A 25,183-nucleotide genomic window follows, 5' to 3' on the forward strand; every position below is an offset into this window, starting at 1 on the left:
CTTCTGTTTTTTCTGCTTAATTCAGGTCTTTGAAACTCCCATCTTGTTAACTCTTGTCCCGGCTTCGTCAGTCGTCGTTGTGTGCGTGAGAACATCATCCACATAATTGCATATGTAATGTTTGCTGTGATTTGTACGTAACCAGATCTGTGTGCTGAAACCATGGCTCATTACGGAGAGCACCAGACGGTTATTTATTTGAGTGGCTTTAATAAGCCATGTGGCCTCAGAAAATGAACCTCTGCAACACGCGTTAGCCATGTTTATATTGAAATGTAAGTTTAATGGACAGCCGTAGAGGGACGAGGACATCTGTCGTCTGAATTCCCAGGCCAGCCAACCAACCTACACAGTATTATGAGCCAAATTCATGCTCCCTGTGTTGATTTCTGTTAATTGAGTTTGATGGCTTTAAACATGTTTGCAGTCATGAGGTCACATGACCAGCTGTTGATTAGGAATTATTTTATCAGGAAATAGATGGATTTAACATGCAGCCACGACCTCCATACATTTACATTTACGGCATTTACCAGACGCCCTTATCCAGAGTGACTTACAGTCAGTAGATACAGGGACAGTCCCCCCCTGGAGCTATTTAGGGTTCAGTGTCTTGCTCAGGGACGCAATGGTAGTAAGTGGGATTTGAACCTGGGTCTTCTGGTTCATAGGTGAGTGTTACCCACAAGGTTACTACCACCCCATTGCAACACATGCAGCAAAATGTATTGCATATTTGCATTCTTGATTTGAAGCTGTAATCCATTGAAACGTTTAAGCGGGCTGCACTCTGCGAGAAAGGTGATAAAAGGCCGTTTTGTGGCCTCTCACGGTGTTAGTGCTGCACATGCTGACGCCCTGAGAAGGATGCAGGCGAATGCGTCTGGCATGAAATGAGAGCCGGGGCTCAGAACTGAATCCCCTCACACCCCTGAGAGCCTGGACCATCCTTCCTGCAGCCAACGTTTCATTTCCTTTCATTTCACTTCGTTCTGTTTGGCATTGTACCGCATCTGAGAAGGCAAGGTGAAAAAATCACAGGTCTCCCGCGATATGACGAGGGAGAGGACCAAAGACACATGCAAATAATGCAAAACCCGGATTTACGCCCCGCATAATCAGCTGGACAGACAGGAAACTTTAAACTCATAATCCAACGGCAGCCGACCTGGGGATTTGTCCCAGAGTATCATCTTTTTTTCCACCGTGTGACATTCGGGACTCTAAATTGGACCAAATCGGTTTATCCTGGAGCCTGGTGGGCTGATTAGGGCTTCATTAGGCTTAATACACACTTCCTGTTGTACGATCGTCTCACTGGGATTCACCGTTATCTTTTAATGAGCCGCACCTAATAATGACAGTAATGAGATCAGATGAGGTAAAGGTTAATGAGGTTGCTGCTCAGGCCCGGCTTTCTTGATATGAGAATATGAAAATATGTAACGCAAATGTAACAATTTTTTTGGTTCACCATGTGGTGTGGTATATTATCTCAACCTGATGCACACACACACACACCACACCACACACACACACACACACACACACACACACACATATACTCAGAAAATGGGCAGGTTGTGCAGAAATCAGCTCCGTTAGGATGGCAGTCCACGTCCTGCCTATCAAAACACCCCTCCCGCTGACGGCCGAGAGTACGAGGTCAGCAGAACGCGGTGACTATGGCCGGCGGAGAGCTACTTCAAACAAAAGCAGAGACTAGATGCAGGGCGCGGGGCTTGAAGTTACATTGTTTCCAGCGATTCAGTATTGATCAGTTCAGATAAGCATTAATGAGCCCACAAATGCCCACAAGGTGAAACTTTCCTGAAATTCAGCATTATGCCCATAAAAATGTACATATCTGCAATAGACTTGGGCTTCACGTAATTATATAGAAAGCGTATCATCAGCTTTCTGCATCTCTTGAAACCTTCCTCGCCGTTTGTCATGTTGATGATGAAGAGCGACAGGGCTGTTTTTAATCATTTTACTAATTTTTCTGTCTCTATATTTCAATGTCCAGTCTCAAGGTTTTGCGACATTATCGTGCAAAATGATGTTGGAATTTTGCCTTTGATGAAATGCGAGTGAATTTTTGCCGTGAGGGCAAAGGCATAAAATACCAGATTGTGATTCTAGACAACTGGTAAAGATTTTGTTGTGTGTTCATGGTGGTTTGTACAGATCAAAGGCGAACTGGTGGTGTTAGATGGACATTGGATTTTACCAAAGAGCTGCTGCAGCTGAAACTGTTGCTGACGAAAGAGAGATTTTAAGGGGGACCTGCGCTCATTTACGCAGGTGGGGCTAATATTGCAGCTGCATTGTGTTTTACGTTCTTTACCGATTCGATTGTTGGTTTTCTTCCCTGCTTTTACGGCGAGGCAGCTCCGCAGGCTGGGCCCAGCACCAGGCCGTGTTTCTGAGAGCTCCTTAAACCCCGGCGGTGAACTGAACCGCCTGAGGGCTCTCACAAGTAAACAGCCTGCAGATCGGAGTCCATCAACGGCTCAGAGGTGGCGTGCGACCCGCGGCGATGCATTCCCGGGCGCCCGCCGCCATCCTCCCCCTTTCATTCAGCAGAGGGGCGCTGCCTTCTCCACTACAGCTGCCATTGGAGGCCTGTCTTAATTTTAGTCTTTATTTAGTCATCACTGATGACATTTTAGTCTATTTTTAGTCAATGAAAATTGTCAAGTCTATTTTTATTTTTTTTTATATTTTGTACAAGTGTCATCCAAAACGTCTAAAGCTAGCAGGCTCACATCTATTGCTAACATTACCATGTAAACCATAGTTATCGTTACATTATTGTCTTTACTTACCTCAATGTCACTTTGTTCCCCAATATTTTATGGCCGCATTTCTCCCTGTCTTTTTCGAGCGCACATTCTGTTTTTGTGAGGCGGATACCAAAGCACGCCGCGAGTGTTCTGAAATCTACAATGCAGCGAATGGCAATTGAAGAAGTGACATCTTCCCTGCGACCGGATGGGAAGACACAACAATAACGCAAATATATGAGAGGAAATAACGTCTTGTTACGTTTTCATCAGCAAAAATTAGAAGGCAGTTTAGTGTAGTTTTTCTTTTGTAAACCACATTTTATCTCACATTTATCACATTTTTATTTCTCCAAAAATTAACTGATATATTTCGTCAGAGTTATTGTCACACGACCAGAATTTATGTTGCGTCCACTTCATAAAGGTTCGTTGACGAAGATATTTCGTCAAAACTAGTCTCCGCTCACTGCTGCGAGTAATATGCTTATCTTTACTCCACGATTAGGGCTTCGTCTTCTGCTGACGTGGGAAATTTTGTGTGGTGAGGCTCTGGCGCCAGATGCCTCTGATAAGCCATAAATTCTTTAATCTTGACAGGCGGTGGGAGCCGCGCCGCAGATAAATCAATGCACTGGACCGCCATCGGCCGCTGTCACTGCTCGCAGTGCCGATAACAGACAGCTTGGTGTCGTCTGTCTCACTGTGACTGCCGATTCGCCATAACTTTTTATGACTTCAATAATTTTTCATTCTTGATTTAACACAGTCATGTTTGAGAAGGGAATCTAGGTGCAGGGAGGAGCCACGTGATTAAAATAAAAAATCATGTACTAGACGCCAGGCATCATGTCTGTGATCGTAGATGCTCAGTGGTGTTGCACACGTGTGTTTTCCACTGAAAAATCCCACGGTGGAGGAGGTTCTGTGTGATGGTGGGCCGTGGTGATCCATGTTCAGTAGATCAGGACATCAGTGCTAGATGTAACAGAGGCCCATGGAGTGGCTGATGGGGATTTAGATGGATCTTCTATGACATGAAATTTCATCTCTGTTGGTCACGTGACCTGGTGAATGTAATAAACTAGAATAATGTTATTGCAGGATAATCAGAATGAAGAATTAAAAACTATATGATTTTCAGAAAAGTTAAAATTAAGAAGACTCTTGTATATTTAATAACTGGTTAAACCATGTAAAAGATAAAGATTATTAAGATTTCCTCTAAGGGTGAGGGTTTTTTACACTTTTTATTTTTTGAATCGAATGTCTGATCTGATTTTTTTTTTTTACTACCAAAAAAAAAACAGTAAAAATGGTTGAAGGGAATTGAAAGAGCTGATGTCAGGCAGTTATATGAAACTGACTTGTGATTTAGAAGTTTACCAGACGTCCTTATCCAGAGCGACTTACAATCAGTAGATACAGGGACAGTGTCCCCCTGGAGACACTCAGGGTTCAGTGTCTTGCTCAGGGACACGATGGTAGTAGGTGGGGTTTGAACCTGGGTCTTCTGGTTCATAGGCGGGTGTGTTACCCACTAGACTACTACCACCCACTCCACAGCAGTCTGAAGTCTGTCATACTTCTGAGCTCGCCTGAGCTGCTCTTCCTGAGGCCTGAGCAAGTCCGACCCGTGGTTCTGCGGCGCGTCTCGGATCATTACGCAGCCCCCGGAACAGACGGTGCTAATGCGGGCTACGCCGCTCAGGGGCCATTAACCTGCCTGGCGGAACGACCCCGTTCCCTGTTCCATCGCACCTGACTTCTCTGTGACCCGAACGTGGACAGAACCATGCAGGTCCCAGTGAAGTCCCCCGCGTGACAACCTGATGTTTTGACAGATCTCTCATGAGGTTCTTGCTGTTGAAATTCCACCAGATTCGGCAGATTGATGGCACTTTGATGCAGACGAAGGATGAGGATGGACATGATGAATGTAGAGCACCGCCTCACCACGTTCTGACTTGAACGTCTGGGTTCCTGACTCTTTGGTCTCCAAGGTCCCGTTTATTTTTGAGTGTATCTTCGCCTGTCCCACCCCCCTGACCTGTTGTTCTGTCCATGATGGATTCTGTTTGAGTGCTGCGTTTTAATAAGCGCTGCGTCTCTTACTCCAGGCCCTTTCCTGTCCTTTAAGAACATGCTACAATCAGATCCCATTTCTGCTCCCGCTGATGGAAGCGGAACGTTCCACAGATAAGCAGCCGTGGAACATTCTTCACTTCCCTTCACCATCCTCGGTGTCTTCTGATGCGGGCTGCCGTCTTTAAATATAATTCTGCATTCAGATTTAATGTCATCAGCATCTCAACATTAGTATTTTTACATGAGAACTTGTCCTTCCTTATTATTGATACACCAATATGATGCAGCAAATCCCTTCTGGATTTGCAGCGATAAAGACAGAGGATCCATCCCTTTTTGTGTGTAACTATTTCTAACTTTAATTTTGTTTTTAACACGGGGAGGAGCCTGTAGGTTTGACTGACAGCTCTCACACACCCTGCTTGCTCATCCTGGTCGATTTAAAACCCCCTCCTGTCAATCCATCACACTGCCAGGTGTAGCGCAGCACTTATCTCTCCCCTTACTCCTCCGTTTCCCTCCGTTCTCAACACTCCTAATACCCGCGATACACATGCTGATTCCACAATGGATGCACAACCAAAGCATTAACAGGACCAGGCTGGGCCAGATCATAAAAGTTACCTTTTTTCAAGATATTATTTTTCCCTAAAATAGAAATTTCACTTTTTTTTTACAGTAAACGCTCCATACTGTGTTTTATGTACTTAAAAGTGAACATCATGAACTCTGCAGTCAACATATTTACCTCATCATCCCTATATATTTTGCTGAGGTAAATCTCTCCTCATTAGATATTATCAAATAATTGCTGTAGTTATGAATCTATGCATATTGCTGGAATATTGTGAGGTCTACACTGCTACATATCACATATACTCCTATTTATGGTTGCTAGTAAAATTTGTCCATGCAGTAAAAATGCATCCATTAAAAAGTTTCTAAAGTTTTTTCAGTAAGCAGCTCATTTTCGGGGCTTTATGGACCGGTGTGAGGTCCGTTTTTATTTATTTACATTTGAAACCCAGGTTTCCATTCAGAGGCGCTCAGCGAGGCTGCATTGAACTGGTCCCTGTGTGAGACATTGATTGGACATGCTGCATGTGGTGGGCTGTAGCCATGGCAACGTTATAAATCTCACTGACCGAGGAGAATAAACGGGCAGGGCTCATTTCTCAGGGTGAGCTGCTGAGTGCCAATCATTTTTAATTCGGTGCTCAGGAGCCCCACCTCGAGGCGATTAGGTGCGAGAAGAACACAGCCCGAGAGCACCGGCGCACCCGCCTGCTTCCAGGTTCCAGGCGTAGATAGTGGTGTGTTGATGTAGACCTGGAGGACACCACACGTGATGCAGCTCAACAACTGGGTGGCGATGAGTAAAGAGGATGAATCAGGCATGTTAAATGTGGGTAAAAACCAATAATGTGCAGGATAAACGGCGTCCAGGGTTGGTGACCCCATGTTGTTCCCGCAGAACGATGCACATCAGCTGTCAGCATGTTCTGGCTGAATGGAAAAAGAACTGACATGGCGATATATGATAATGCTAAACACATACAGCCATGCATGCAAACAAAGTGAGACATTTTATACCCTTTCTGTCATACAAAATGATTTTTCATTTATTCAACCATGCAGGGCATTCTGAAATGATTAAAAGAGGATATTGTGGTCATGTTACCATGGGCTGTACCATCATGATATAAAAATACACAGTTGATGGTGATTTCGAGGTCCGAAGGAAAGATGTCAGACCTGGACAGGCCTGCGGCAACCTTTGTGAGATTGTAAGATTTTGCAAGATTTATTGTAGAAACTGTGATTCTATCCTTGAAACGGGTGGACGCTGTCTCCAGGTCAGGGGTCATTCTGCTGGAGGAGGAGAAGGGAACTGAGAATAAATCGAAGGCAGTGTCAGTCAGTCTGCTTCATGAACTTTGTGTGAACAGGGCAAGGAGCTCAGTAGATTTAGATGAACTTCTTCTTGTCTGACTTCTGTATAGAAACTAGAACAGAGTGAATAAAAAGATTGTATTCATAGTTGGGGGTCCTAGTGAACCAGAATTGATCTCTTCATCCATGGTAACATGGAAGCATGTTGTAAGTCGCTCTGGATCAGGGGCGTCTGCCAAATGCCTTAAATGTAAATGTAAAGGATGAAGTGATTATCATTGTGATGCACAGCACACGGTGACACAACAAAATGTGTCCTCTGATTTTTAACCATCAGCCTTGACCACTTCCTTACCGCTAGGCTACCACTGCCCCCTTTGTTCAGGCATGCCCCGATTGTGCCAGGAGTCTTTGGAGAACCCTGGAGAACGGTCAACTCAGCCTACTGCCACCGTGACCCTCATCTGGAATCTGTTTCATGGTTGTTTTCATATAGTGCTGTATGAGTGTTTATATTAATATTCATATATTTATCCTGCTGGCCTCAGACTGACACTTCAATTTAATTATGAAAGGACAATGTTCAGTTATTCAATGTTCAATTTTCTTACACAGAATGATTGAATTAGTACCTTTTATTCTGGTGTGTTTTTGTAATAATGTTGGACAAAAAGTTGATTTTTATTGAAATTTGAGTGTTTGTGGGTAGGTGGTGTACAGAGGGTACATACACAGGCACACACACACACACACACACACACACACACACACACACACACAAAATCACACTCACAGTACTGGAACACCACTGGTTTTTATCATGCATTGAAGTGGCCAGTCGCCCGGTTTATCTCGAGTTGTACAGTATAAAATGCTGTTAGTATCTGGTAATGAAAAACTCTCTGTTTTTGGGTTAAATAATAATAAAGTGAATAAGTGAAGTGATTGTCACATGTGATACAAAGCAGCACAGCACACGGTGCACACAGTGAAATTTGTCCTCTGCATTTAACCCATGACCCGGCAACCTTCTGATTACGGGGCCACTTCCTTAACCGCTATTCCACCACTGCCCCATTAAAGGACGTTTGCTCGGTGAGAGCTTTTCTGACCTTCATCTGCATCTCATCTCTGACTGGTCCTTCGATAAGACCTGGACGTGTTTGGTGGAGAATGCGGACGTGTTTTATTCCGGGGAATAGTCCAAGGCAAGCTGTGTTTCTGAACACTCCCTGTAGTGGTGCGAGTTCTCGCCCACCACTATTTACCCGCCACCGACGTCACCGCAGCTCTGAGGGGAGCACTTACAGTACGTGAGACATCGACTGGGATCTGTCTGGCTGGTTTTGGTTCACTCTGGTCCAGTTCCGCCGGGCAGTTTTGAAATGATGCCACGCCCTGCACATTACATGTCCAGCCCTGTCCAGCAGCAAGCAGTGGGAAGATTCGGTCCAGACAGGCAAGGATGTGGGAATTGTGGACGTGGCACCGGTGGTGACATTACCTCCTCTGCCCCCCACAGCCGTCACTGACGTGCTTTTTTTCGGCACTGAAATATTTAGAGGATCTTGTCGGTCTGGCAGCTGATATTTACAGCTTTAATTTTGAGGGCCGTCTGCAGATGTTCCTCGGCGGAAGAACCGGAACATTTCTTGTCCGGACGTTTCCGCAGCGCTCGGTAACAGCGTGTGACCCCCACTTTGCATCATGTCATTGTTTTAGTTCAGGTGTGGAGCAGCAGCGGAGTAAAAAGCCTCTTTCTCAGTTTTGCATCATTTCCTCGCCCCGGCTGGGACTCGGCTCATGTGCCAAACGCCTGAAGGGTCTCAGTCGGCGGTGACTGTAGATGAGGATGTGAGAAAAGGCTCGGCAAATTTAGAAGGTCAAAGGTCATTGGACTTCAGCACAGTGAAAGTGCGTGCGCACGAGGAGGAGGAGGAGGAGGAGTAGCACCCATCCACGCCTCCATACTGAACCTTCACAGCAGAAGATGTTCTACATCATCTCCTCCGTAGTGACATCAAGTGAACACTGAGAATAGGTGCAGCTCTGGGGTCTTCATCGAGCGCTTGGCACCGGCGGTTCAGTCATCTGTCGGATCTTTATCTTGCGAATCAGTCATCCTTTTGTCTTCAGGTGATGATCTGCAGCTCCCTTCACTTCTCAGGCAGCTCATGATTCTGCTGGAAAATCAGCAGAAACAAGGAGCGCTTCTCTGAAGAACTCAGTTTAAATTCTGTTTGTGTTTGTGGATCACGTGCTGTAAAAGTAAAATGGTTCCGTGTCGGTTCGTATCGTTGAAGAACTTCAACGTTTTGCCTGGAGCTGTGTTACTGTGGAGAAAGAACCCTGTGCTGGTGGACGGGTTCTCCTGTGGTCGAGCTCTGCCGACCTTCCTTCTGTGGTCTGTGATTCTGTGTATTAAAAAAGGATGAAAATTGAGAAAAAAAGGGAAAATCATTTTCACTTAAGAAGCTTTAAACCTGTTTTTGTTTGTTCTTGTGTAAAGATCTCGATCACAATGTACTGTTGGAAATTCTCATGCATATGAAAAAATTGCTTTCAAAATTTACATTTACATTTACAGCATTTACCAGACGCCTTTATCCAGAGTGACTTACAATCAGTAGTTACAGGGACAGTCCCCCCCTTGAGACACTCAGGGTTAAGTGTCTTGCTCAGGGACACGATGGTTGTAAGTGGGGTTTGAACCTGGGTCTTCTGGTTCATAGGCGAGTGTGTTACACACTAGGCTTCTACCCCCCTACAGTAGTGTCATTTGTAGTCACTAGTATAATTCGTAGTTTGAGACATATCTCATGAAAGATGGATAAACTGACAAGTTCGACCAGTTCTTTTCTTGCTAGACTCGGCGCACTGTGTAAATCGAGCGGGACGTTCTGATTGGTCACGCTGTGGCTTTCTGAAAAGCCAGGACTTTATTTTGCAACCCCACCTGGACTGTCGGGCCGATTGCTGCTCCGGTTCCAGCGGCTCAACTCCTCTAATACCGAACAGCGGCGGAATGAGGAGGGATTCTGTCCATCTCTTTTCATCCATTTCTTTCTCTCTTCCTCCGGGTTCCCCGGGCGGAGTCACGGCTGGAGGTTATTGTGTGCGCTTGTCCTTTGTGGACAGATAGATTGCTTTTTTTTTTTGCACTGGAATGAATTTCCACCAGCGCTCCATTCTTCTCTTGGTATAAACTTGCAGGAATTGCTTCTCCTTTGCCATATGGAGCATATTTAAAGTTCCCCCGTCTGCTCCCGCCCATCTCATCTCCACTCAGGTGCAGCAGGATGACCTGCTCCATCAGCAAACACATCTGTTTGTTGAAAGTGCCGGAGGAGGACCACTTACGGGCCCAAAAATGGACTCTCCGGCCAGTTTATTAGAGACCCCACCCTGCACCTCCAGCTACGGTATGACCGTAGTCCAGCTACTGATCTACACAGTGTGCTTATCATCTTCTGACCCTCCATCGGTGGCCAGTTTCTTCTCTCTGGATGTATTTGGGTGGTGGACCACCCTGTTCCCAGGGTCACGACCCCTCATCAGAGCTGGTCAGCAGTAACTCACCATTGATGTCAATGGTGGTCAGATGGAGGAAGAACATAGGTGAATCCGATAGAGTGACCCAGACCGGTGGATATTAGTTATTAAATGTTTGGAATAAAGTGGCCAGGGAGAGGTATTGTTTTTCTTGAGGTTCATAATCGATGAAAGAGTTGTATAAACACAGAGAATCCATTGTTCTGTGTTTAAGTGAAACACTCGCAGCACAGCACACGATGACACTACGAAACGTGTCCTCTGCTTTTAACCACCACCCTTGGTGAGCAGTGGGATGTCTTGTGATTATGAGTCCGCTCCTTTACCCGCTACGGAACAATGCTCAACTGCCTGGATCTGTCATGTTGATGAACACCACAAGCTCCTCTTATGAATTTTGATCCTACAAACTGGACCGTTTGTCGGAGCCTGTTCTCATCTGATCCCTGTTTCTGAAGGTGGTACTGATGTACCCCCCCCCCCCCCCCCCCCCCCCCTCCCAATCCTCGCAAATCTCTGAAAACCGTCATAATGATCTTCCGCCTTCGTTTTTGATGGATTATTTTAGAGCTTCTGTCGATACGGGCTGTTCCAACAAAACCATGAAAAGCAAACAGATTATGTATGTGTGCGTGTGTGTGTGTGTGTGTGTGTGTGTGTTTAAGGGTGATTTAGAGTGAAAATTGGCCAGTTTGCGGACCTGCAGCAGGCAGAGGTGCCTGATGGAGGAGGATGGAAACGTGTTCGGTTCGGTTTACCGCTGTTTGTGCGTTGGGAAGCAGATGCTGCAAAAGCCAATTATGAATTTTTGTCACATAAACCGTTCCGGTGTTGCGGGGAAGGGACAAATCATGACGACAACACACATCAGAGTGTCACATTTTCATTCGGCGCGCTGAAAAGAAACAAGTAGGCGCCACCGTTGGCTCCGATCGACCTTGGGAGTCCATGGCAACCTTTTAAATTCATGATCCGCCGAGGGGAGCGGGAGAACGGCGGAGGAAGGGAGGAAGTTCTGCATAACGCTCCACTTCACGCTGTTCATTCATTCGTTTGTCCATTCGCAGGTCTCCGCAGGTCTTCTCCTCCAGCCAGAGACGGAGGTCTGACCAGCGGATCGCGATGCCGTCCCCCGGGTCTCTTCTTCCACTGAAGGAGTCTTCTTTTGCTTAGAGGGACGTCATCGTATCGACCTGCGGCGCTATGTGTCAGGTCTCAGGGGGCGTGGCTGATTGGACGGGCCGGCGCGGCGTGGGCGTGGCTCTGGCCCTCCTCTGGCTGGGCGCGGTGACGGTCGCGGGGAGGACGAAGCCCCTCGGCCACACGCACCTGAACTCCATCCGCATCGACGGCGACATCTCGCTGGGCGGCCTGTTCCCGGTCCACGCCCGCGGCCACGACGGCAAGGCCTGCGGCGAGCTGAAGAAGGAGAAGGGCATCCACCGGCTGGAGGCCATGCTGTTCGCCCTGGACCGCATCAACAACGACCACGCCCTGCTGCCCAACATCACGCTGGGCGCCCGCATCCTGGACACCTGCTCCCGCGACACGCACGCCCTGGAGCAGTCGCTCACCTTCGTGCAGGCGCTCATCGAGAAGGACGGCACGGACGTCAAGTGCCTGGGCGGCGGCGCGCCCATCGTCACCAAGCAGGAGAGGGTGGTCGGGGTGATCGGGGCGTCGGCCAGCTCCGTGTCCATCATGGTGGCCAACATCCTCCGTCTGTTCAAGGTAAGCGGTGCAGTTTTGATGTGATTAATGGCGCCTTTTATTTTCTCCATTGAGGAAAGCTGTGAATGGAAGTCTTGATTCATGCTGCTGGTGTGTGTGTGTGTGTGTGTGCGCGCTTGCTGTAGCGGGTGATTAATGCGACGCAGCGGGTCTCTGATTAACAGCTCAGGATGCTCATGCTGCTCTCGTGTGCCACAGTTGGTCCAACAAACAAGTCAAAAGCATCTGATCCATCTGATGCGTGGCTCAGCACAGATGATCTGCGCCTCTGCTTGTTCAGCTCAGCAGTCGTGTGGATCGCAGCCAATCCCAGGACCAGCTGATATTGAGTGATGGCTAACATGAGCAGGGGGCGGGGCTCAATCTATATCTACATCGGTCGCCATTGGTGGTGGGAAAGGTAGAAACGATTGGCTGATTGAAAGCTTCCATGACAATTCTGATATCATGAGAGGATTTGACACCTGAAGGCGTGTTGGAAAGTGACCTCATGAATACTCGCTCTTAGGTTTTGCTCTGATGAACATCCAACTTTAGGAGAACTTTAGGATTTGGAGTTTTTTTTCAGGAGGCTGGAAATTGGCCTAATGAGGCCTATGACATACATTTACATTTACAGCATTTATCAGATGCCCTAACTCAGAGTGACTTACAATCAGTAGTTACAGGGACAGTCCCCCAGGAGACACTCGGGGTTAAGTGTCTTGTTCAGGGACACAGTTTGAGCCTGTGACTTTGTGGTCTTCTGGTTCGTGGACAGGTGTCGCATCGCCCACTGGACTACTGCCACCCGTGATGTGATTTACGTAGATTTCCAGATGGTTCCAAACAAGTGACATTTGATTCAACTCAAAAGCAGCGGGTATATTAGAAAGGTAGAGTTGCTGGGTCTTACACACACACACACACATATATGCAAATGTCATGATGGATTATTTGTTCTATGTCGTGAATTACTGTACATCCGCGCTTTGATAAATGCTCGAGCTCAGACAGCAAGCGATCTTTTATTCATTTTTCAAAAACCTGCTTTCTTCGTGAGAAATAAGCATGGCTTCATTATCAACAGACCAATAAAAAGAGTTGTTTGCTGAACAGACTCTGTAAATGGTTAGTCGCAATCCCGTAATTAAGGCTGAACACTGGCCTGACAGAGTTGCAAATTCATCATGTCCATGTCCCACAACTGCACTGGCGGGGACTGTGTACAATGGTTGCTGTTTATCAGGGGGCGTGGCCAGCTTCATTAAAGTTGCTAAAGTTGCTGAATCTTCTTCTTTTTTTTTTGCTTGTGGTCTGGTGCTCTTGGGTCCTAATGAGTCACTTAATGCCTTTACGTTATTTCGTGCTCCACTCTTCAGTCAAGAGACCTGCAGCTAATGTAGGATAATTATGGTCTAATCGGATTCGCTTTATTTGATGCCAGGTGATTGCAAACTTCATGTGTAAGTGATGTGTGTGTGTGTGTGTGTGCATGCAACTTGGTCACTAAAAAGGATCCCTTTTATTGCCTGGCTAGTTTATCAGTTCATGAAGGTTTATTACTGCCACTCAGATGGTTCGTGTTCCGTCGTTTACGGGTTTTCCGAATATCTTCAGAGTCTTCTGTTCGTGGTAAGAGAAGGACAGACCTGGTGGAGGTGAGAAGAGTGAGGCCTGTTGCTGGTCTCTTCGTCACAGACCCATTCAGCCTCTGATCCCGCCCCGTAGAGCCGCGAACCTCCAATTCATCTCGCCATCCTAATCCTAGCGGGTAATTTCACTTGGAAAGATCAGAATCAGTCTGTATAAAACCTCAGCAGGTATTACACCCCCAAAAAAACCCCAAACCCTTGTTTAATCCTTCCTGATGTCGGTTGGCAGATGTCACTTACCTGCCTGGTGAAAGTGGCTGAAAGGCTCTGGGGTCGCGACCCCTGTCTGCACGAAGGTGATTAGCAGGTCGGCAGGACTTTGCATTTCTCATTTCCATGCGTTCCAACGTAATGCAGAGAGTTCCTCGGTAAATATAAGAAACGCTGGTTATAGTTCCTTATTCATAACCCCGGTAAGAATAGCTGCAGATGAATGATTTAGGGGTGAGAAGGAACGTTCCGGAACACAACAGAAATTCGTATAAACTTCACCCACCTTCACTCTGGCACGCGAAAAAATCCATCTCAGAGGGATCTTTAGTGTTTTGTCTGCTGTGTTATTAAAGGCTCCGGATTTTTCCTTTGTTCTGAGAAGTGACGTCTCTGTGGGGATCTTGTGGATCGATCTGTGGCGCTGTGACATCGTGCTCGTTCTGCCGCTCCACACTCAGATTTTTAAAAAAACTTTTTTTTTTTTTGCTAAGCTCGGAAGCCACAGACAGAAAGCAGGGGCCATTGTTTGCCATTATGGAGTCCGTATTGAGCCCCTCGACTTCTGTGGACCATGAAACGTCCATTCGGTTCACGCCGCTGACCCAGACAGGCCGTTAGCCTTTTCATCTGCCGTCGAGTGGCTCCGGGAGGCGCTTGCCGGGCTGGAGATTTCACCGCTGACAGGCTGACAGGCTGATTACAGGTTGACGGTCGCTGTCGTGCTTCATGGAGGACGAAAAACTTCACTGATTTCAAAAATGCACGGGGGTGGACGCGTGATTGGACGTCGTTACAGAGCGCCCACGCAGCCCTGTTCAGGGGAAATGAAATTTGGTCTTATCAAAATAATTTGTATTTTGATAAGATGCTAATATGCTAATATTATAAAAGTACCAAACAGTGGCCATCGTTGGCTCCTCAGTAGACGAGGGCTCCTCCTTCATTTCCGATTCCATCACCCTCAATGTGAATTGTCTGCTGCCATTGTGGGTATTTACTGGTATTGGGCCAGAAATCCTATACGTTTGCCCTGATTTCGGGAGGCGCCCCGCTGGGAACTGGGGGCTCATCTAGCGAGGCGCGCGGCGTAGTCGGTCCCTCTGTGGGGCTCGACGTGTCTCGATTGTGTCGTTTTTCACCTTGAATGGATCACTGCCTTCACCCAAACAATGCAAAATGTTTGGCTCTGTGTCCCGAGAAAATTAGAATTGATTTGCGGGCCTTGCTGTGGGCCCGTCACCGGGGTGTCCTGATGCGCCTGGAATAAACTCGTATTTATGGTTCATACCCTTACAAATAATAAATTTCAACGTGACAAATAATGTAAATCAATACGACAGAACGCGACAGAGAATGTACAGAGGGATTATCAGCGTGGTGCCTTCCTTTTTATGTTTGGTTAAAAAAAAGCTTCAGCTCTGTCTTTACTATGATGCTGTCGTTATTACACATTTATTACTCATTTACCACCGCACTGCACCTGGTCAGTTAGGATTTAAAGACATGGTTGCTAGTGTGTTGCTTTATCAGCTTTATCACAAATGATGAGATCAGATTAGTAGTGTTGTTTTTGTGTGTATGGTGTGACATGGGGTAAAAGTAAACCATACAGAAACCCGTTTTTTAGAGAAAAGTGTGCGGAACATGCGGCTGCATCAAGTAGCTAAATTTGAGGAGCATTTGTCAAGCCGATACCACAGCTAATGCTGTTTTTGTAATCCATGTGTTGCTTTGTATTAATATAACTTTATCTCCCCAAAAAGTCAAAACTCCCCACCATGCATTGCACGTAAGAGTAGAAATACTTCCCTATTAAAAAGCAGGCCTTGCGTAACCTGTGCATGACTGCAAGCTGATTTTAATTTATACGCAGCTGTAAAGACGTCTGTGAATTGTTCATCTCTAATTAGAGCGTCTGTGTAATAGGCTGCCGCCATGTGATTCAAGGAAAATATGAATAATACAGAAGTAATGAAGAGGTGCCTGTGCAGTTGTGGTCTCCTGGACGTCACTTTACAGTCACAGCATGCGGCCGAACAGCGTGAGGGGCGGAGATGACAGACGTTTATTCATTCATGATTGTTTTCGCAGCTCGTGCACTCAAACACACATACAGATATGAATTCAGAATTTCATTCTGAAGCCCAGCTGCCGTGACCAGGCAAGGCGTGACCTGATTGTGCATCTGAGCGCCGAGATGAAGATGAAAAACGCTGTCACTGTTACATCTTACTTGGTGTCCACCGGACATTCGAGCAGTGAGTTGGTGATGCGGTGCCATGATGGAGACCTTTCCATGCCTAAATCCGCCCTACAGTTACATTTACATTTACGCCATTTATCAGACGCTCTTATCCAGAGCGACTTATAATCAGTAGTTAAAGGGACAACCCCCCCCTGGAGACACTCAGGGTTAAGTGTCCTGCTCAGGGACACAATGGTAGTAAGTGGGGTTTGAACCTGGGTCTTCTGGTTCATAGGCGAGTGTGTTACCCACTAGGCTACTACCACCCAGCAGTTGACACCACCCACACTTGACCCTTCTGCACACAAGGAAAAACTCCACAAAAAATGTGTCATGGTGTACATTGCATGTCAATTATAATGCTATAAAGAACATATTATATTGTGCACAGTTTTTATAAATAGCTTTTCAATCATAATTCTGCAAACTGGGATGTTTGTCCCTCCGTTGACACAGTCTTTATGCTTCTGCATTTACGTTGGCTGCGGTCATTTTTTGGAAGAATGCACAAATTGATTCAGAAACATACGGCTCCTCTCCTGCAAAGAGAGGAGATCTCACATGATCTCAGCACAACAAGCTCAAATGAACCAATGCAGGACGGATGTCATTAAAAGACGTGGCTCTTGCGCCATTTCATTTCAGTAAGTCGGTGTGGGTTAGAGAGAGAGAGAGAGAGTGAGAACAGGAAGAATGAAGTCATGTAATGATGGACTGGCTGCCATATGCCACTGACTCTGAAAGTGCATTACCTGCGGTCATTGATTACTGGGCCTGATGAAAGGCTTTTTCCCATGATGCTGGAGTGGACCGAGTCCTCCTTCAGTCCCATCTATCTCTGTGGCATTGTGATGGTGACCATCACCCAGAGGTGCTTGTCAGCCTGATGCTGATGAGGAAATGGAGCCTTTTGCAAACAATTAATCATGACTAATCATGATGAATCGTAATTAAAGCATGGCAGAGATGCCATGTAAAAAATGTTAAAATCTATTTTTGGTCTAACGTAACACTTAACAGCATGAATCGAGGCTTTGGTTTTTACCCATAATGCACATCTATCCTGATGACACATGGATAAATTTAATAATCAGTGATTCAGTTTCATATTTCCACTTTAATCCATCTTTGAGAATTGGCTTAAGTGAGATTTGGGATGACACATTTTTATAAAATCTCTCCCATATTTTATAGATTTATTCTTTTGTTGGAATCTGTCTTAAAACCTTAATTTGCATCATCTTTCAGAGCTGAATGTTAACTGATTAACTGTTGACTGTAGCTTTTATAGCCTCTTTTAACCTTTTCGGAATGAATGAAGTTAAAAGTTCCTCTGGAGTCGTTTTATCTGAGCTCAACAGACACATGACAGCGAGTCTTCATATCTCTGGATTCAGGGCATTTTCTCACAGATTCTTATGCAGCATTACAAGCACTTTAAAAAATCTAATTCATGTAAATCCCCTTGAAGGTGACTCTTATGTCACATGATGCACATTTATAAAATTGCATGAATGAATGAACATGGACCGACACGTGATAGTGAAGCTGCTGCCATTGTTCTGGTCAGCGTGTAAATAATGGGACCACCGCAGCCACGGTGGTCTGGGGTTTGTGGCGTGGGATGAATAAATCATGCTCGCCTTTTGCATTATTTACACCAAAACCAGTTCGTGTTGAGGCACAGTTGGCCCGGTCTATAAAAGTATTATGAACATGTGAACAGTGAACAGATCCGACTCTGATTTTGGCTGAAGTGACCTTCCTAGAGGTGAGTCAGAGGGAATGGAAGCGGTCTGCTGACCTCGGCCGTTATGTTCCCCACACGTCATTTTTCCAGTTTAAACCACGGACCCAGGAAACCTGGAGAAACAAGTTGCTCAGGACGCCTCCATAACAACCTTCTCCACGAACTCATCGTTGGAGGCAAGAAAATCCAGGAATTTCTCAGGATGAGTCATGTGACCAGTTCTCATTTTTAAAAAAAGGTGACAGAATAATAAAATCTCAGAAGTTACAAGTTATACACAAATTAGAGCAGAAAGCCTTCTTATTTATTTACTTTATTAAAAAATACAGTTTTTATGTATGTTCATATTTATTCCCACAACCAGTAACCGTAGCCGAGCTTTGTTTGTGTGGGTGTGAATTATGGATTTGAGCCTCGTGTGAGTGTGTGTGTGTGCCTTTTGAAATGTAAAACGTGGACGCCATGTTCACCTTTCATCGTCCGTGCAGAATAAAGCCCACCCCGGACCACCGGGGAATCCTGCCTATTCATGAACCACGGCCCTCTGGCAGGTAAAAACGACCGCGGCGTGATGACATCCAAGCGCGATTCTGGGCAAAGTCGCGGTTATCTGATGTGAAACGGTCCTGCTGGGAAGATGAACCACGGTGGCGGTATAAACGGACGTGCTACGCCTTCCAGGGCAGGGGTCACCATGCGGGGCGGGGCTTGTGACCTCCCCAGTCGACTGATATTCAGCTTCTTGCACCCCTGACTCTGTCCAATTGGTCCATCAGACCTCATTAGGGATGAGAACCGAGAACTGATCAGTAAGTCTTGAGCATCAATAAGCAGGAAGTTGGTCCGGGGAACATGTTCATCTCAGTTACACCTTTTTATTGTTCTGCTATGCCGAACGGCGCCTAGAACCTTGATGGTCGTGCTTTTAATTGTCCGGAACGTAGGAGGTGAGGAGTCTTGAAGATGGTTAATGAGTCCGTGGGCTGAACGGCTGGACCTGAGTCATGATATTGTGTGTGTGTATTTGTGCTTTCTGGCTTCCTTGAGGAGGTTGTTTACTAGTCTAGCCATGACCCTGATCTGGTGAGCCGAGCGGGTTTGGGGTAGGGAGTGGCCCAGTAGAAGGACGCCCATCGCCTGGACCAGTTTCTCGCCTCCTTGTTTTGCTCAGCCGCGGCTCTCCTGATCCCAGACTTGCTTCACAGGCAGGACTGCGACGTGGAAGTCTGAGGAAGTGAACTCGCCGTCATGTTCCTGGGAGCAGCTGGGGGTGATGCAGCTCTCCTTCACCAACCCCCCTCATTAGCAAGGTGTTTTCTCGGCCTGTTGTCCTGCCTCCCTGACCGCGGGGGGCTAAAAATCTCCCGCGGTCATCAGTTTGTTCGGCACTTAAAAATCCCACTTCTTCCCACGCCACGGCTCGGATTTACTCAGCAGTAAAAACGAAATGTGCTGATGCGCGTGGATGGCCTGTTGAGCAGGGGTCTACTGACAAAACCCCAAAGGGATGCAGACGCCTCACTAATGACCAACGCAACTACCTGCCATCTGACAAATTTCATGTCAAATTTTATAAACGCTTCCCTTTCTAATCAATACGTTCCCATATGGAACATTCTCTCCCTCCTACCACACTGCTTAGATGAGACGTTTTTTTCCCCAACTTTTTCCCATGGTTTTATAGGAGAAAGGGAAAATGTGTTATAGTTGTGTAAAACTAAAGCGATATTTTCAAAATTGGAAAAAAAAAAACACATTTGTGAAATTACCGCATTTATATTGTGTGATATTATGCAAAAAAGTCATTTTTTCCCAACATATCAAACCTTGTTAAAAAATGATGGTCCATCTCGCCGTAGCTCCTGCATGTGCTCCCTCTTTTAATTCGTGTCATTCATGTTCTGGGTCAGCGTTGAGCTGCACTTTCCACCCTGGCAGCTGCTTTTTAACCAAATCTGAAGGAGCCTTCAGAAACCGCGCTGGAGAGGAATATCCTCCATGCCGTGTCACCAGGGTACTCTGCCCTCAGAAGTAGAACATTAAAGACCCTCAGGGACGTTTCTTAATGGTTTCCATTAACACCCAAATGGGAAGTGGCACAAAACCCATTACGTTTCTGGGGAAAACTCTGGCCGCATGAATTTGAATAGAAACATTTGCGGTGTTTATAAGGACCAGCAGCACGTGCAGAGCTGGTGAAGCCCACATGAAACGGATTATGAGATGTTTGCAGTGCTTCAGAAAGAGGTGTTTTTTTTTTCTGGATCTATGATGGCTGGAGGAGTTGAAGAGAGGACTGCATGTAGGCCAAATGATTGGCCAGAGACTCACGGTCCAGCCAAATGCTCAGGACGAGGCTGTCTCATGTTACAGAACGTTACCCAGGCTGAAATGGGACCTATGGGTGACATCAGCAGACGGAGACGGCGAGGCAACACTGATGATGGAGCAAGTCTTACTGCAGAACCAGAGGTCTCACTCCGGCAGCCTAACAACAAAATGTCTCCTGGAGGAAGAGCTGACATTTTTTACCATCGATTATGCCGTTTTTATTGCCCTTCCTGCTTCTCTGCTGCACTTAGAAACTATGTATGCGCAAGTGCATGCATTTATGATAACGACCATATATATTCTTAATCACCTTTTAAACTGTTAAAAAAAAAAAAACAAACAACAAAAAAATGAATCATATGACTAATAAAAGGACTCTTATTGCATCTTTTATTTGCAATTTTGATGAAACAAACGACACGGGATCCTCCATCGTTCTAGCGCATGGTTGTTACCCGCGTTTCAGCCGTACAGAACTTTTATCAATAATAAATGACCAGGGTTACCGGTATACCGGTGAGGTGCTGCGTGCTGGTATGTTCATCTCAGCCAACCAAAATGCAGAGCAGAGCGCTCGGCGGCGTGAGCGGGTGTGTTGTTTTGATTTATGAACTGGTTTTTGAATGTTGCTATTTATGAAAGACTGCTGTTGCAACCATAAAGAAACCCCGGTATGAAACTTTATTTAGCCTCAGTGATGAAAAATGGTAGCAGTGGGTGTTGCTAAGCAACAGCCGATCGCTTTACATCGTTCGCAGTGTAAGTAACGATAATGGAAAGGATGCCAAATTAGCCATGGGTATATCCGTGCTATCGTATGCATCCCAAAGGAACCGCCCATGTGGCTAATGAGTTAATTATTGAGTCAGCAGAAGATGCTGAGTTTTGGATTTACTCATTAAATATGGGCTGGTGTGGACTGAAGGGGTCTGGCGGGACGCATGCATGGACGAATGAGACTGTGGACGGGCCTGAGGCACTAGTGCACTGGTGGCTGTCCCCCGAATGCGAGATCTGGGGCCACCAGGCGGACGAGGGGTCATTACACGCCGGCCTGCTGCGTCTGAGTGATGAGCGGCCCCCGGGATGTCCCCGGCGGACCCGCCGCTCGCCGTCCCCAGCCAGACTTGGCTAATGCACAGAGCGGTTCACGACGCGGCCATTTACCCAACATCTCAGCCCCCGGAAAGCAGCGGGCTGATTCCACCTCGGCGCTCTAAATGTGCTGGCGGAGCTGAAGCCAGAGTGCTTTGAGCGTTACGCCGGGGACGCGGTGGTCAGCCCGCTCGCCTCCTGCTTAGTGCGTCACCGTCAGCCCGGAACTTAAACAGCCTTAAACAGCCGCGCTGCATTTTTATTCACCGAGACGCAGCCTCACCGCGTGTGCATTTAAATGAAGAAAACGGGCCCGCTGCTCATCTCCGATGACGCCTTCACGCTGGAACACAGCTTCAGTTCGCCCAGCAGCGGTGATCAGGAACACGTCATGCATGCAAAGCACATTTCTTTACCTCTTCTGGTGTGACACCGACTGAATATTACTTTTTGCAGTGGAATAAAAATTGTGAAGGATAGGAAATAAGGACATTTAAAGTCGATTTGCTCCCCATTTTATCTTGACATATATAGTTTTACATCTCTAGACGGAAAGACGAGCTGCAGTCATGTCCAGCCCAGTCATATGAGAACGTTCAAAAACAATACAATCGGTTTCGAGCTCTTGGTGAGATGAATCTCTCTGGTCATTGATTGAAAAGGTTTGTGCTGCTGGTCAGCCTGGGTTAAGGTGTGTGACAGGAAGTGTTGGAGAGGGATGCAGGTGAAATCGCTCTGCTGCGAGCTGTGTGTAGCGTGTGTGAGGGTGTGTGCTGTATTTTGTCTGCCGCATCAGGCTGATCTGTTGATGAAAGAGACGATGCGAACGAGGCTGACGGGCATCGCGTCCGCAACTCGTCACCTGTCAGTCCGGCACAATCGACACCCGTTGTGTCACCTGCTGGGTCCTGACTCTGCGAATGAAGAATTGTGGGTAAAAATGTTGACAGGTGTTCAGTCCTTCGCAACAAATTACAATAAGCAGCAGCCATGCAAGGAGGGATATGAGAGGTTCAGGTAAATGGCAATACGCTGTAGCTGTAAAATATGAACAGCGCCGATACGCTGTAGTATTAAATAACGAACGATGCAGATACACTGTATTATTAAATTATGAACAACACCGTTTTTTTCTCTATATTTTACTGCACATACTATGCAGAATATTTCAAATGAACTCTGTTCTGTTTCTTTACACGACCTCAGTCTGGGGATGAGGAACGCTGAGCAGCATCAGCCTTCATCATCGTTCCCTTTTCCAACTCTGCAGCTTCATAAATTTGCACCGTAGACAGAGAACAACACAAAAAGACAGAAGAAGCATACAGGAACCTCGGAAGTCCTCTGCTGACGGCCCACGGTGTGGGGCTTGTCGAGGCCGAGCTAATCTGCCTCATTCACCTCCTGAGTGAATTCGCTCAGAGGCTGATGCTGGCTGAGTCCCTCCGACACTCACCCCAGTAGATAGCATGAGACGAGCCATTCGCCCCAACACACACACACACACACACACACACACCTCTCAGCATTCCAAACTGACCAAAGGAATCATACGCTGCGGCTTGTGTCTGTGATGATGTCTTTACCTTAGAATGGAGAAATTAATTCAAATTTACAGTATACATAAAAAGCTTATCCATCATATACCATACTTTATATAATGTTGATTTTGTAGTTGTGGCTTTTTATTATTACGCCATGGTAAAATACATTCTCTTACCTGAATTTCTCCACTCCCCTTCATCTTCTAAGCTTACGTTCTGTTGAGCAGAGGTAGTAATATTTGGTTCAAAACATTTTTTTCTTTTTTTACTCCAGAATCACTCATACAGTATGATTGTCTTGTGCCACACAGACAATTTCTGAATAAAAAGACCCGAATTTGTATTTGTGTTTTTGATGTATTTCAACCTGAGCTCATTTTTGAAGGATCCAGCGCCAAGGAGAAGAACAAAAGGGGTTCTTTGAAGCTTTTTTTTCTGCAGGCACATTTTTTTTAACCAGTTAACATCCAACAGCATCCCATTTCCTGGCTGCTTTGAACTCCTGCTCTGACCCCTGGATAAACTGCTTTTATTCATGGCCTGCGATGGCTGCAATGCTCTTTCTGGGTGTCGGGGCTCTGGATCGCACGATCGCAGCCTGCACTGGTCCATGTGGCCGCAGGGCTCTAATCATGGAGCAGTGCTGCTGATTAGATATCCATGATTAGGGCCCTGTTAAAAGGACAACACTGTTGCTCACCTTCTGTTCCTGGCCTTATGCCACACACCTTCGGGTTCTTTTTCAGTTCGTCCCCTTTCTGTTCCTTTTGGCTCTCATGCTGTGTTTTGTTCTTTTGGTCATTTATTAAAACTCCTTCATCGCCATGCCCTGCTTCTGTTCTTCCTTTCCCTTCCAGCTTGTGGTTGTGACACTGGGTGTAAATTCAATGCCAGTGCCACTTCTGTGCCTCCACCCACCAAGTCCTTTAAAGGAAGAGCAACAGGGCTTCAAAGAGTTTGAATAGTAATTAAAACTAGGGCTGCAACTAACGATTATTTTAATAATCGATTAATATGTTGATTATATTTGATTAATCGTAGAATCGGATTAAAAAGCAAAAAACTAGAAAAGCATTAATTTCCAACCCCTTATTCAAAAACAGAACCAAAATCTTTAGAAAGTGCACAAACATGTTGCTCCTTGAGCTGTTATAATAATAATAATAATAAAAAAAAGACTAACACAAAAAACATACACATGTATGCTTTACATCTGCCAAATATAGACATTTTTTTTAAATAAAGTGCCACCTGAGCTGCCAGAATGATAAATCATTTATAAAAAAATAAAGAACAATACAAATCAGAAAATTTAACAGGATTTGTTTGAATGTCAGAACTTGTTCTCTACACTACACTGCAGATGCACACACTCGCAGACGCACACACTCACAAACTCACACTGAAACACACACACTGCAAAAAATGCTTTCACTGATTTCAGTCCAAATCTCTAAAAAATCTTAAATCAAGATACATTTACTAGACACATGAAATAGCATAAGAAATGATGTCTTATTTTCCAATAAAACATCTCAAAATTAAGTGATTGTTTAAAACAAGCAAAATTATCTGCCAATGGGGTGAGAAAACTAATCTTAATGAGATATAATCTCAAACAGAAGTTTTAAGCATCATTTAATTTTCTCATGCCATTTTTCTTGTCTAGTAATCTTGATTTAAGATTTTTTAGATATTTGGAGTGGAAACGATACAAAATTACTAGGTAAGAAAAGCTTTTTTTGCAGTGTAGCTATACATGACAACAGATTGAATAATGAATGGTCCGAAAAAGGCTAGTGAATAAAAACATGTCTTTAGTCTTTTAATGCAAAGTAACTATAGCAGCTCTGCTTTACTACTGTTATTAACAAGCTAACGCTAACTTGTCATGCCTGTCAAGCTGGATGACGGGTAAACATTTACATTTACAGCATTTATCAGATGCCCTTATTCAGAGCGACTTACAATCAGTAGTTACAGGGACAGTCCCCCTGGAGCAACTTAGGGTTAAGTGTCTTGCTCAGGGACACAATAGGCGAGTCGTCCACGCGGAGAGGCAGAGAACAGTCCGAACGCTGTTTCATCCCCCCTCCACACCTGTAGGTGGCGCTGTAAGTCCCCGTCTAGTTCTCCTCTGTGGCGAGTTAAACACCAGCACCAGGGATATTACGTTCCTCACTTCAAAACGGAACAAAAGTAGGATTCTGTAGCGACTTACCCTGCTGCTGAACTCCCTTCTTCCTCCTCAAACACTCCAACATGTTTGCGTTTCAGGTGCAGGATCATTGCCGTGGTGCTCCCGTGCCGTGCCATGT

General features: G+C 45.8%; 1 protein-coding gene across 1 annotated transcript in view; it reads left to right on the forward strand.

The window, feature by feature from the left end:
• Positions 1-25,183, forward strand: part of LOC114800617 (metabotropic glutamate receptor 4-like) — a 143,281-nt gene that overhangs the window by 16,349 nt on the left and 101,749 nt on the right. Inside the window, exon 2 of the mRNA XM_028998229.1 lies at positions 11,390-12,053. Coding sequence (XP_028854062.1) covers positions 11,526-12,053 — 528 coding nt within the window. The 5' untranslated portion in view covers positions 11,390-11,525. The remainder of the gene's footprint in view (positions 1-11,389; positions 12,054-25,183) is intronic.

Source organism: Denticeps clupeoides, chromosome 12 (assembly GCF_900700375.1).
Source record: "Denticeps clupeoides chromosome 12, fDenClu1.1, whole genome shotgun sequence".
Taxonomy (NCBI): Eukaryota; Metazoa; Chordata; class Actinopteri; order Clupeiformes; family Denticipitidae; genus Denticeps; species Denticeps clupeoides.